Consider the following 11,060-nt stretch of genomic DNA (forward strand, 5'->3'; position numbering starts at 1 on the left):
ATCCACCTGCAGGTGGAGTCAGGCACGCCTAGCTGGGAGAGTTTCTCCTGGAGCAGAGCCGGGATGATGGTGTTAAAGGCAGAGCTGAAGTCCACAAACAGGATCCTGGCGTAGGTTCCTGCGGAGTCCAGGTGCCGGAGGATGTAGTGGAGGGCCAGGTTGACTGCATCGTCTACAGACCTATTGGCTCTGTAGGCAAACTGCAGGGGTCCAGGAGGGGGTCAGTGATGGCTTTGAGGTGTGAAAGAACAAGGCTCAAAGGACTTCATAACCACAGAGGTCAGGGCGACGGGTCTGAAGTCATTAAGTCCTGTGGTCCTTGGCTTCTTGGGGACAGGGATTATGGTTGAGGTCTTGAAGCAGGCTGGCATGTGGCATGTCTCCAGTGAGGTGTTGAAAATGTCTATGAACACTGGAGACAGCTGATCAGCGCAGTGCTTCAAGCTAGATGGGGAGACAGCATCCGGTCCAGCAGCTTTCCTGGGGTTCTGTCTCCTAAAGAGTCTGTTGACGTCCCTCTCATGGATGGAGAGAGTCGTCACTGAGGTGGGTGGGGGGGGGGGGGGGGGGACCTTTATGGAGGGCATTGGTGGGGAGGCCCAGGACTCTGCTGAGGTGGAGGTGAAGCACAGTGGCTGTAGCTGTAGGGAGGTGTCGTGGGGGATGGTGTCAGGACTGTCCTTTTGTCTTTCAAATCGACAGTAGAACTCGTTCAGGTCGTTGGCTAGGTGTCGGTCATTGGAGGAGGAGTGGGGGGTTTTAGGCTTATAGGTGGTGATCTGCTTATAGGTGGTGATCTGCCTAAGTCCTTTCCAGACAGTCGCAGAGTCCTTCGCTGAGAACTGGCGTTGGAGCTTCTCAGAGTACCGTCGTTTAGCCTCCTTCACTGCCTTGCTAAACTTGTACTTCGACTCTTTAAATCTGTCTTTGTCCCCACTCCTGAACGCCTCTTCCTTAGCCAGCCTTAACCTTCTGAGTTTGGCTGTGAACCAGGGTTTGTCATTGTTGCAACTCACCCTGGTGCTTGATGGAACACAGCAGTCCTCACAGAAGCTGATGTATGACGTCACAGCCTCTGTGTACTCATCCAGACTGTTGGTAGCAGTCCTGAACACATCCCAGTTAGTAGAATCCAAACACGACTGGAGATCCTCCACAGCCTCACTGGGCCACTTCCTCAAAGGATCAGGTGAACCATTACGTGGTCAGAGAAACCCAGTGCAGCACGGGGGACGGCGTGATAAGCATCCCTGACTGTGGTGTAACAGTGATCCAGAATGTTCTCCTCTCTGGTTGGGCATTTAATATGCTGTCTATATTTAGGGAGCTCATGAGTGAGGTTCCCTTTATTAAAGTCTCCAAGGACAATAACTAGGGAGTCCGGATTGGTCCGCTCCACACACAGTATCTGGTCGGCGAGCATGCGCTGTGCGTCCTGCACGTTGGCCTGCGGTGAGATGTAAACACTGACCAGAATGAATGAGTGGAACTCACGGGGTGAATAAAAAGGCTTACAGTTTATGATGAAATATTCCAGGTCAGGAGAACAATGCTGCTGGATCACTGTCACGTCGTTGCACCAGCCGCTGTTGATGTAGAAACAGATTCCGCCACCTTTAGTTTTGCCGGAGAGATCCGTGTCTCTGTCCGCTCTGAAAAGCTGGAAGCCTGCCAGCTGCAGCGCAGAGTCCGGTATTAATCCACAGAGCCACGTCTCCTTGAAGCACAAAACAGCAGATGAAGAAACGTCCCGGTTTCTTACCAACAGCAGTTGTAATTCCTCCAGTTTGTTGGGCAGTGAGCGCACGTTAGAGAGGAATATTCCCGGGAACGGTGTGCGTAATCCTCGCTGGCGGAGACGCACAAGAGAGAGAGAAATATTGTACTTTTTACTCCACTACATTCATCTGTTACAGCTTTAGTTACTAGTTACTTTACACATTAAGATTTCTGCACACAAAACACATGTAGTTTATAAAATCTGATGTTTTATTCTAAATGAAACTAGCCAACAATATAACGTCCTACAAGTCCAGCTGAAATGATTAGACCATTAAACACACAACTGTTTGGATCCTTCACACTTTCTACAATGGGAGGAGAGTTCTTTCCTTTTAATACTTTAACTACATTTTCCTGATGATACTTACAGACTTTCACTTAGGTAGTATTTTCAATGCAGGACTTTCACTTGTAACAGAGTATTTTTTTACAGTGTGGTATTAGTACTTTTACTGCAGTAAATGATCTGAATACTTCTTCCAGCGCTGTTTAAAACCCAATAAATGAACCAGTAATCCAGGAGGCCTTTTTTCCATCAGTATAGTTCACACACAAAGACCAGTTTGTCTTTAAAGTTTGCAGTGGAGTTGCACAGAATGTTCCAGCTGTGTGAGAAAGAGGCGAGAAGAAGGCCCTGATGGACTTCATCAACTTCATCCCTGCCTCTGAGTGGCGTTGATGAGTTGAACAGAGATTTATCCTGCGCCTGCCTCGCTGCTGATAAGTCGGGTTCAGATCCCCATTGAGAGCCATGGGAGTGGCTGTCAGAGTGCTTGACTAGGAAGCCAGCCATGAGAAGAAGCACAGAACATGAGAGGCACTCTGAGTACTGCGAGCGGCGCTGAATAACACCATGTTTATTTAATGCGGCGCATGCCTCATTACTGGCTGAATTTGTTGCTCTTCGTTTATTTTCAGTCTTCTCTTACCCCCCCCTTTCGGTGCCGCTAGGTAAGGCTGGTTCAGGAGTTCAGTGACTCCCAGTACGAACACATACACAAACACACACACACACACACACACACACACACACACACACACGTACGTATAGAGCTCCTGCTTTAATGAACAGCTTTTCTCATGGTGACCCAGTCGCCATCTGCAAGGTAAACTCAAAGGAGAAAGGTGTGTGCATGTGCATACGCGTGCGTGCATTTGTGTGTGCGTGTGTCTAAAAAGGGGTTTTCGTCTATAGTCAGCAAACCTTCAGCATAATTAAGAGGCTTGTTTTTTGTTGTCAGCAGCCGTGTGAATTGGAGAAAAAATGTGTTTCTTTCTCAAAGGGATGAATGAATGGTGTGATCGGTGACTTGATTTAATTCGGGTGAAATAAAAGGTACTCTATTGAGGTACCGTTTTTGACGACCAACTGAAATTCAGTGTTAATACTGAGGCTATTGTGAAAAAGGGGCAACAGAGAATTCACTTACTCAGGAATCTGAACTCCTTTTCTGTCCGGCCAGTCATTCTCTGTCGTGTATTGAAAGCCTTATGGCTTTTTCTTTTATTTGCTGGTTTCACAGCCTCACAGTGAAAGACAGAAACAGCCTGAACAATATAGTCAAAACCTGCTCTAAAATTATTGCTGTGAAACAAAGATTCAAATTCTCAAATCTTGCGTAATGCAACAAGCATGTTATCTTCTTTAGATCATGTTGATTAGAGTGAATTTTCTCTGTTGCCATCAAGACGTCCTTATATTTTACCTGCTTTTAAAACTAATCGCCACTCTAATTCTTTATCCCTTCTGCAGTTCCACTTTTAAATGGATGAAATCTATTTGTTTTGATTATAACTTATCTACTCTTTAAGGAGTAGGCCTATATGTAGACTTGTGTGCTGTTATGTATGTGTGTGTTGTCTGTAGCTGCTCTTAACTAATTTGCCGTCTTGTGGGATTAATAACGTTGTTGAATTGAATAAAAGGGGTTGGTTTCTTTGGTTTTCAATAAGTCGACTGGCTGTTTTTCTGTTCACGTATCTCTGCATATGATGTATGTTTCTGTGGTCGCTCTATCTGATCATGTGTGTTTGTGTGTGTTAGGTTGGGCTATGTGGATCATGCCGAGGAGTTGGCTTCCAGGTTCATCCAGTGCTTCCCAAAGAACCGGCTGTCGGCCCAGGCAGCGCTGAACCACGAATACTTCAGCAACCTTCCTCCACGGCTCTGTGAGCTGCAGGACAGTACGTAACGCAGCACACACGTTACTGTAGCTCTGTTCATAGGTCTTCATAAGCACATTCTGGGGCATTTATATGGAACCCACTGCAGTATTTTTGCAAGACCCGCCCTTCAATAGCATTCGGGCGCTACGATTGGCCAGGCGTCCATGCTCCCGCAAGGTAACGGAACCCGATTTGTTCAGGTTCTGTACCCTGACCAACAGTGTTGGAAGTAACCCGTTACAAAAGTAACGCAACTACAATAATGTTTTCCTTTTAGCTGTAACGTATTGATATATCGCATTACTAATGATCAATACAATCGCAGTAACGCATAAACCGAAATTAGGTGGCGTTTTGTTTAGAATTTACCAACACTGCGACACAGGAAAAAAGTGTGTGTGTGTGTGAGTGTTATTTCCTCACAGTAACTCAAAAGTAACGCAAAAGTAGTGAAAATATTACAATTCAGAGACGGTAATATTGTAATATAACTACTTACTCTCAAATGACAGTAGCTAGTAATCGATAATGTAACTTGCCCAACACTGCTGACCAATCAGTTATCCTAACCATAACTACTCGAGGTCAATGGCTAGCCTCAACCAATCGGGCTGCTTCGTAGACTGGGTTTTGCCAAGAAACCAGGTGGGATCCATAATATCGTCAATCTGGGAGCTGCCATTGTTGTTTTGCACGAACACTCGTCCAGCGCACTCACCTAAACCCCGCCTGAAGCTGCCTGTAGCTCTCTTGCTGGATGCTGATTGGCCTGCTGATTCTGGTCCAGACACAAACGCATTATGTAAAGCCTGACAAGATGGATTTTTGTTTGCTGAGTGATTCTGCGTGATATCGCGAGAATCCAGCTGTCGTGCAAGGTAACCTGATTGCCGCAATTTGCGTCAGAACTGGCACCCTTGTGAGTTATAACTCAGTTAGTCTCGCATTGCCAGACCTTCTTCTACAGCGCTGCGGAGGAGGGTCTGGCTAGTCCACACAGCATTCTGGGATGGGAGAAAAACATGCTCTGGTTTATTGGCATTTCTTTAACCCAATCACAATCGTCTTGGGCGGTGCTAAGCGCCGGACGGAGCTGCGGTGCCTCTGCTAAATAGCCTCGGGAAGGAACTTGTTTTGGTGGAACGTGTGTACGTTCAAAAGTTGTTTAAGTCGTGCAACAGAAAACTCAGATTGGACAGATAGTCTAGCTAGCTGTCTGGATTTACCCTGCAGTGATCTGAGGAGCAGTTAACCATAGTCCTCAGAAATGTGCAGAAAATCTATTTTGCAATGATATAGTTACCCTGACAGTCAGAGACTCTCTGTTTCTCTTTTTCTGTCTTTGACGGTCTCTTTCTCTCTGTTTTCTTGTTCTTTTTTTGGAGCTCCCTCTGCTCCTGTTGATCACACAGTCCAGTCTGCTCCTGCTCTGTCTCTCTTTAAAGCAGCGACCTGAGCTTGTTTTTGCTCATGCAGAGAACGCCTCTGTTATTATGTGGATTTCGTTGGGACACTAAGCCCAGCTGGACCCCTGCCGGCCACAGGAACATGCTCAATTTGATTTTTTATCGTGTTGAGCACACTGAGGCACTCTTTAAATAAGAGCCCAGCTCTGAAAACACCGTACCAGCTGCACAATTTGTATTAATTCTGCTGCATGTGTATTTTGGGTGTCAGAGACTTCAGCCAAAGCTTCACAGCTAGGCTATATTTCAAGTAGTCTATATCGACGTTGTTTCATTTCCGGGATAGTTCCGGTGCCGCCGGATGTCGTTCACCTTCCTCTTTCTTTGTGTTGGCGTTCTAAACTCCGGTAGATTTCTGAGGACTATGGTTAACTGCTCCTCAGATCTCTGCAGGGTAAATCCAGACAGCTAGCTAGACTATCTGTCCAATCTGAGTTTTCTGTTGCACGACTAAAAATACTTTTGAACGTACACGTTCCACCAAAACAAGTTCCTTCCCGAGGCTATTTTGCAGAGGCGCCGTGGCTCCTTCTGGCATTTAGCTCCGCCCAAGACAGTTGTGATTGGTTTAAAGAAATGCCAATAAACCACAGCACGTTTTTCTCCCATCCCGGAATGCTGTGTGGACTAGCCAGACTCTCCTCCGGAGCACTGTGGAGGAAGGTCTGGCAATGCGAGACTGTATTTCAATGAATCCTACAGAATTGGGTAATTGAATGAAGGTACGTCAGATATAACATGTCCATATTATTTGACAGGCTAGAAATACATCCATCACCAATCCCTTACGCTGTTATTCATGAGTGGTGTGAAAAGGCTCCTCCGCAGACCTTGGTGCGCTGCCACTGACATGGTGGTAATTTTAATGAAGAATTCCATGTTTAATTCCAGATTAGGATTTTCAGCATTATTAATCCTGTTATCAGCACCCAGCAGGTTGTCATGTCTGAAAAGAATCAGAGAGCAGCGGTCACTACGAGAGGAAGAGAAGCGAGATTTGATTTTTGTCATGCTCTCTCTCTCTCTCTCTCTCTCTCTCTCTCTCTCTCTCTCTCTCTCTCTCTCTCTCTCTCTCTCTCTCGCTTTCTCTCTCTCTCTTTCTCTCTCTCTCTTTCTCTGATTCTCTCTTTTCTGCACGCACATGTGACACAGGCAAAGCAGCCAAGCCACGGAGGGAAAAATGGGAGTGAATTAAAACCGTTTAATAAAATGAGGACAAGAGTGGATGAACACAAAGTGTCTTCCATGCGTGTGTGAATCTGCCTCTCGCAGTTTTGTGGGGGAAAGATGTGTCAACATTATGCAAATGAGAAAAAAATGAATGTGAGATAACAAACCGGCTAATTACTCCAGCTGTGAGTATGTGACTACGACTGCGGCATGATTACCGTGTTCTTCCAACAAGAAAACCCTGGAGCCAATTTGAACAGCCCAGTGAAGCATACTGCTGCTCTAGAGTTGCACCCAGTGCTCCCAGTAACCACAGAAGATATACAGGCCAAGACAATTGATGAACCTTTCAATCAAAGGTTGCATATTATTCCTTTGGGTATCCAGACAGACAGCTAGCCAGACTATCTGTCCAATCTGAGTTTTCTGTTGCACGACTAAAACAACCTTTGAACGTACACACGGTCCACCAAAACAAGTTCCTTCCCGAGGCTATTTAGCAGAGGCACCATGGCTCCGTCCGGCGCTTGGCACCTCCAATGACGATTGTGATTGGTTAAAAGAAATGCCAATAAACCAGAGCACGTTTCTCTTCCATCCCGTGAGATAATGAATGTGAGATAACGAACCGGCTAATTACTCCAGCTGTGAGTATGTGACTACGACTGCAGCATGATAACCGTGTTCTTCCAGCAAGCAAACCCCGGAGCCAATGGGAACAGCCCAGTAAAGCATACTGCTGCTCTAGAGTTGCACCCAGTGCTTCCAGTAACCACAGAAGATATACAGGCCAAGACAATTGATGAACGTTTCAATCAAAGGTTGCATGTCGCCCCTGTGGGGATGAACAGTATGTTTCCTATAGCCAGCTGTGCACTCTTTTGTCAGCTGTATTATGGATTAACCTGGACAATAGCCAGACAGATTACCAGGGACAATGAGAGAATTAATGAGACAATAGAGCTCCTGAGGTTTGCTAGAGCTGTGTGGATTGGATTGTGGCATTTTTAATTTGATTTTAGTGAGAGAGTGTTGGTGTCTGGCAGTACAAGAAGTAAGAGCAAAGGTCTTGGGATGAAAAAACTCTCTCTGGACTCGTGCAGATTTACAAGGATCAGGCAGTGAAAGAGAAGAAAGTGTTTGGACCATAGGTTTAATTTACAGGGGGTGGGGATCAAAACTGGCTGGGGTAAAGAAGTCAAAGAGTTTAAATGCTGTGGCAAGCAAATATTTTTTTAGGTTTGCATCCTGAAACACCAATCTGCAGAAAGTTTTGAACAATACGGCAGATTCATTAATAAATAATACAAATAATATTACATAAATGAAGACATTTGCATGCAGAAAAGGCACAAATTGTTACAGAAACATTTACCAAAATGCAGGAAATAAAGCGTTTGATGTTCAAAATTTCTGAATCCGGTCATCGGTTCCAAATGTAACTGTTGTGTTGCAGCCATGGAGCACAGTAAGCGGCGCTCTAAAGTCTGGCTTTATTTTACGTTGAAACAGCCCGGTAAAACTGTAAATCACCACTGAATCAAAATAAAATACTCCTCTTATCTGTGAAATAAGCATGTGACCCCGTTTCAACTCCACCCCTCAAAGAATCGAGTCGAGAATCGATAAGAACCGAAATCAAAGGGAAGAATCGGAATTGGAATCAGAATTGTTCAAATCAAAACGATGTCCAACCCAATTTATCCAGTGGCCACTTGAGGCTGGCTATAAAAGGGAGTAAATCCCCATTAGTCCATATCCTTGACATTCCACTTCCGGGATTGCTCCGTTGCCGCTGGAAAATCCGCCGCATTTCACTCATTTAGGCTGGATATTCGTTGCCTTGGGCTTCCTTTGTGTTGGCGTACTAAACTCCGGTGGATTTCTGAGGGCTATGGTCAAAGGAACACGCCGACTTATTGGGACTTTAGCTTATTCACAGTAACCCCCAGAGTTAGACAAGTCCATACATACCCTTCTCATCTTCGTGCGTGTTGTAACTCTGTCTGACGCCCCCAGCGCTAGCTTAGCCTAGCACAGATCCTGGAGGTAATCGGTTCCAACTAGCCTACTGCTCCCAATAAATGACAAAATAATGCCAACATGTTCCTATTTACATGTTGAGATTGTCACAGCGTGTACAAATAACAAGGTCACATGAGACACAGCCGTCTTCTAACCGTATACAAACTGGGGACTATATTCTCAGAAAGGCGAAGCACTGCTACTCCTGCTACTTGGGCGGAGTGATTTGCTAGCAGCACCTGAAGCCCTGTGGTGAGGAGCAGAGAGTTCGCCTGGAGTTCGCTCAGAGTTGGAGTAATAGAGTCAACAATTACTAGATAGTAAAAGCATAGTGACCTTGTTATTTGTACACCCTGTGAAACTTGGTTGCAATCCTGCGTGACTGTGGGGTGTGTGTTAAGTTAGTGTATAAAGAGGAAAGCAAAGCACACTTTAGAGAAAGAAAGACACTTGGAATCTTGACTTTCGAGGAAGTGATGATAACCAATCTTCTCGATAACTTGACGTCACGGCAGGGGTCTGAGACGTTGTCTAACGAGGGGAATGTTCATTATCCAGCCTCTGGTGGGCCAACAGCTGACTTCTTGCGGCGATAATAACCGATCCGTTTGTCTCAGCCCGTTCTCACTCCGAACTCGTAAAATACGGACGTTTGGACAGTGGCTGTCAGCGTCTGACGCGACGAAAAAAGTCCTTCAGCGTGTTTGTACAACGTACCGGGGAGAGCAGCAGCTACACGGGGTTTAGCGAGTAGTATGTAAAGGGGAAATTCCGCGTAGGGAGGTTGGTCGGGGTGGTGGATGGGTCAAACACAGGACTTTCACCCAGGAGACCGGGGTTCGTGTCCCTTGTGTCTTTAACCGTCCTGTTATTGCCGTGTGTCACGGAAGCCGCTTTCTTCTTTAACCGGCCCCATTGTTTCAGACACACAGACTAATGTGTGGCGGTGCGCCACACTATCAACACCGGCCGCCGCACAATGCATTTCGTTATTAATACTTTTTTTTTTTAAACGCTATTTAAAACACGTTCAGCTGCATTTCCTTTCCCTGCCCTCCTCCATCTCTCTGTTACTCGTGTCTCGCACACACACACACACACACACACACACACACACACAGCTCCTCCCACCGTGCAGTGTTTGGTGTTTTTAACACCTTTACACAATCACACATTCACAATCACGACCCGACGCTTAGCAGACATTCGTTTTTTGCCTGCTTTTATGCTGTGAATCAAATAAACTTATTATAACTAATTTTATGTCATTTTTTTTTACTCTTACACTGAATGTTTGCTGCTTCAATCCAGATGAGTATTGAAAAGTATTTTCCGCGACTGAAAAAGGCACGTGTTGAGAAACAGAGCTCAACAGTCCGACCAGTGGATTTAGTTATGTTATTAATTTGTTTACAATATTTTCAGACTTCAACCAGTGAAAGACTGATTAGAAATAGATTCATTAGGCCACAAATTGCTTTCTAATCTGTGGGAAACACTGGACCCGTTGTTCCCGCGTGTCACGGAAACGTAAGCCCACCCACGACCTGTTCCTTAACCTAACTGCGTCAAAAGGGACGCCAATAGTCCCGACCAAGCGCGTTTAGTTAAAACGTGTTATATGACGCTAAAGGAGACTTTTAGCGTCAATAACAACAACAACAAAGGCACTTGATCAAGCGTCCGTATTATACGAAATGGGAGTGAGAATGTGTTGTTTGTCTACACAGGGCCACGAGGTAACGGCCTCGTTACGTCGGTGCCGTGGTTCGAGTGACGAACGGAAAGTTTTTTATCTCACTTGTACAGTAACTAACTTCTCTGCGGCGGGAGATAGCAGTGTAGCATTACAGTTTCAATAAGCTACAGTATCAAACACAACATATACCAACAAGTACCGTGATCCAGTACTTTCACAGCAATGAATTGGACTCGGTGGTCACAATCATTAATCGGAAGACATTTGCAACAGCAGCACTTACTAATAAATCACATTCAAGTTTCAGCAATAGCGGCTACTGACTTTAATAACACACACCTATATTTCTCTGCCCAGAAACTTCAGCCTCCTTACTGTGTGTGTTCCCGTTGGTTTGGTCCCATAGATGCTCCACGGTAAACAAAACGGATCCGTCTTACTCATCAGTGATTCACGGAAAAAAAACTGGTTTCTCTCCAAAGGCAGCGAAAAACCAGTTCAGTCGACTCGATAGGAAAAGCGCTGTCCCTGTTTGTCCGATTTCTTAACGTTTTCTCTTCTGCAGAGATGAAACACTGATGCGTGTTTCCACAGGATCCAGGGTGTTCCCAGAACACCAAAAATAGTCCAGAAAATGAAACTAATTAAGAGTACGAACGTTGGACTGCGTGCCGACATTCAGTAACGGGGTTGCAATCGAAAAGCACAGAGGAGAGCACCCTTTTGCAGCTTTCGTGTGCAGTGGATGACAA

General features: G+C 45.5%; 1 protein-coding gene and 1 long non-coding RNA gene across 3 annotated transcripts in view; one reads left to right on the forward strand and one right to left on the reverse strand.

Moving 5' to 3' along the window:
- cdk14 (cyclin dependent kinase 14) overlaps positions 1-11,060 on the forward strand; it is a 247,150-nt gene that overhangs the window by 177,448 nt on the left and 58,642 nt on the right. For both annotated transcript variants that reach the window (XM_078253608.1, XM_078253609.1), the window contains one exon: positions 3,827-3,966. In XM_078253608.1, coding sequence (XP_078109734.1) covers positions 3,827-3,966 — 140 coding nt within the window. The remainder of the gene's footprint in view (positions 1-3,826; positions 3,967-11,060) is intronic.
- Positions 1,189-11,060, reverse strand: part of LOC144520020 (uncharacterized) — a 10,301-nt gene continuing 429 nt past the window's right edge. Inside the window, exons 1-3 of the long non-coding RNA XR_013502164.1 lie at positions 10,648-11,060; positions 6,204-6,360; positions 1,189-1,849 (exon numbers count right to left, since the gene is read on the reverse strand). The exon at positions 10,648-11,060 is cut by the window's right edge and continues 429 nt beyond it. This is a non-coding gene — a long non-coding RNA (uncharacterized LOC144520020). The remainder of the gene's footprint in view (positions 1,850-6,203; positions 6,361-10,647) is intronic.

The sequence above is a fragment of the Sander vitreus genome, chromosome 6, assembly GCF_031162955.1.
Source record: "Sander vitreus isolate 19-12246 chromosome 6, sanVit1, whole genome shotgun sequence".
Classification (NCBI taxonomy): domain Eukaryota; kingdom Metazoa; phylum Chordata; class Actinopteri; order Perciformes; family Percidae; genus Sander; species Sander vitreus.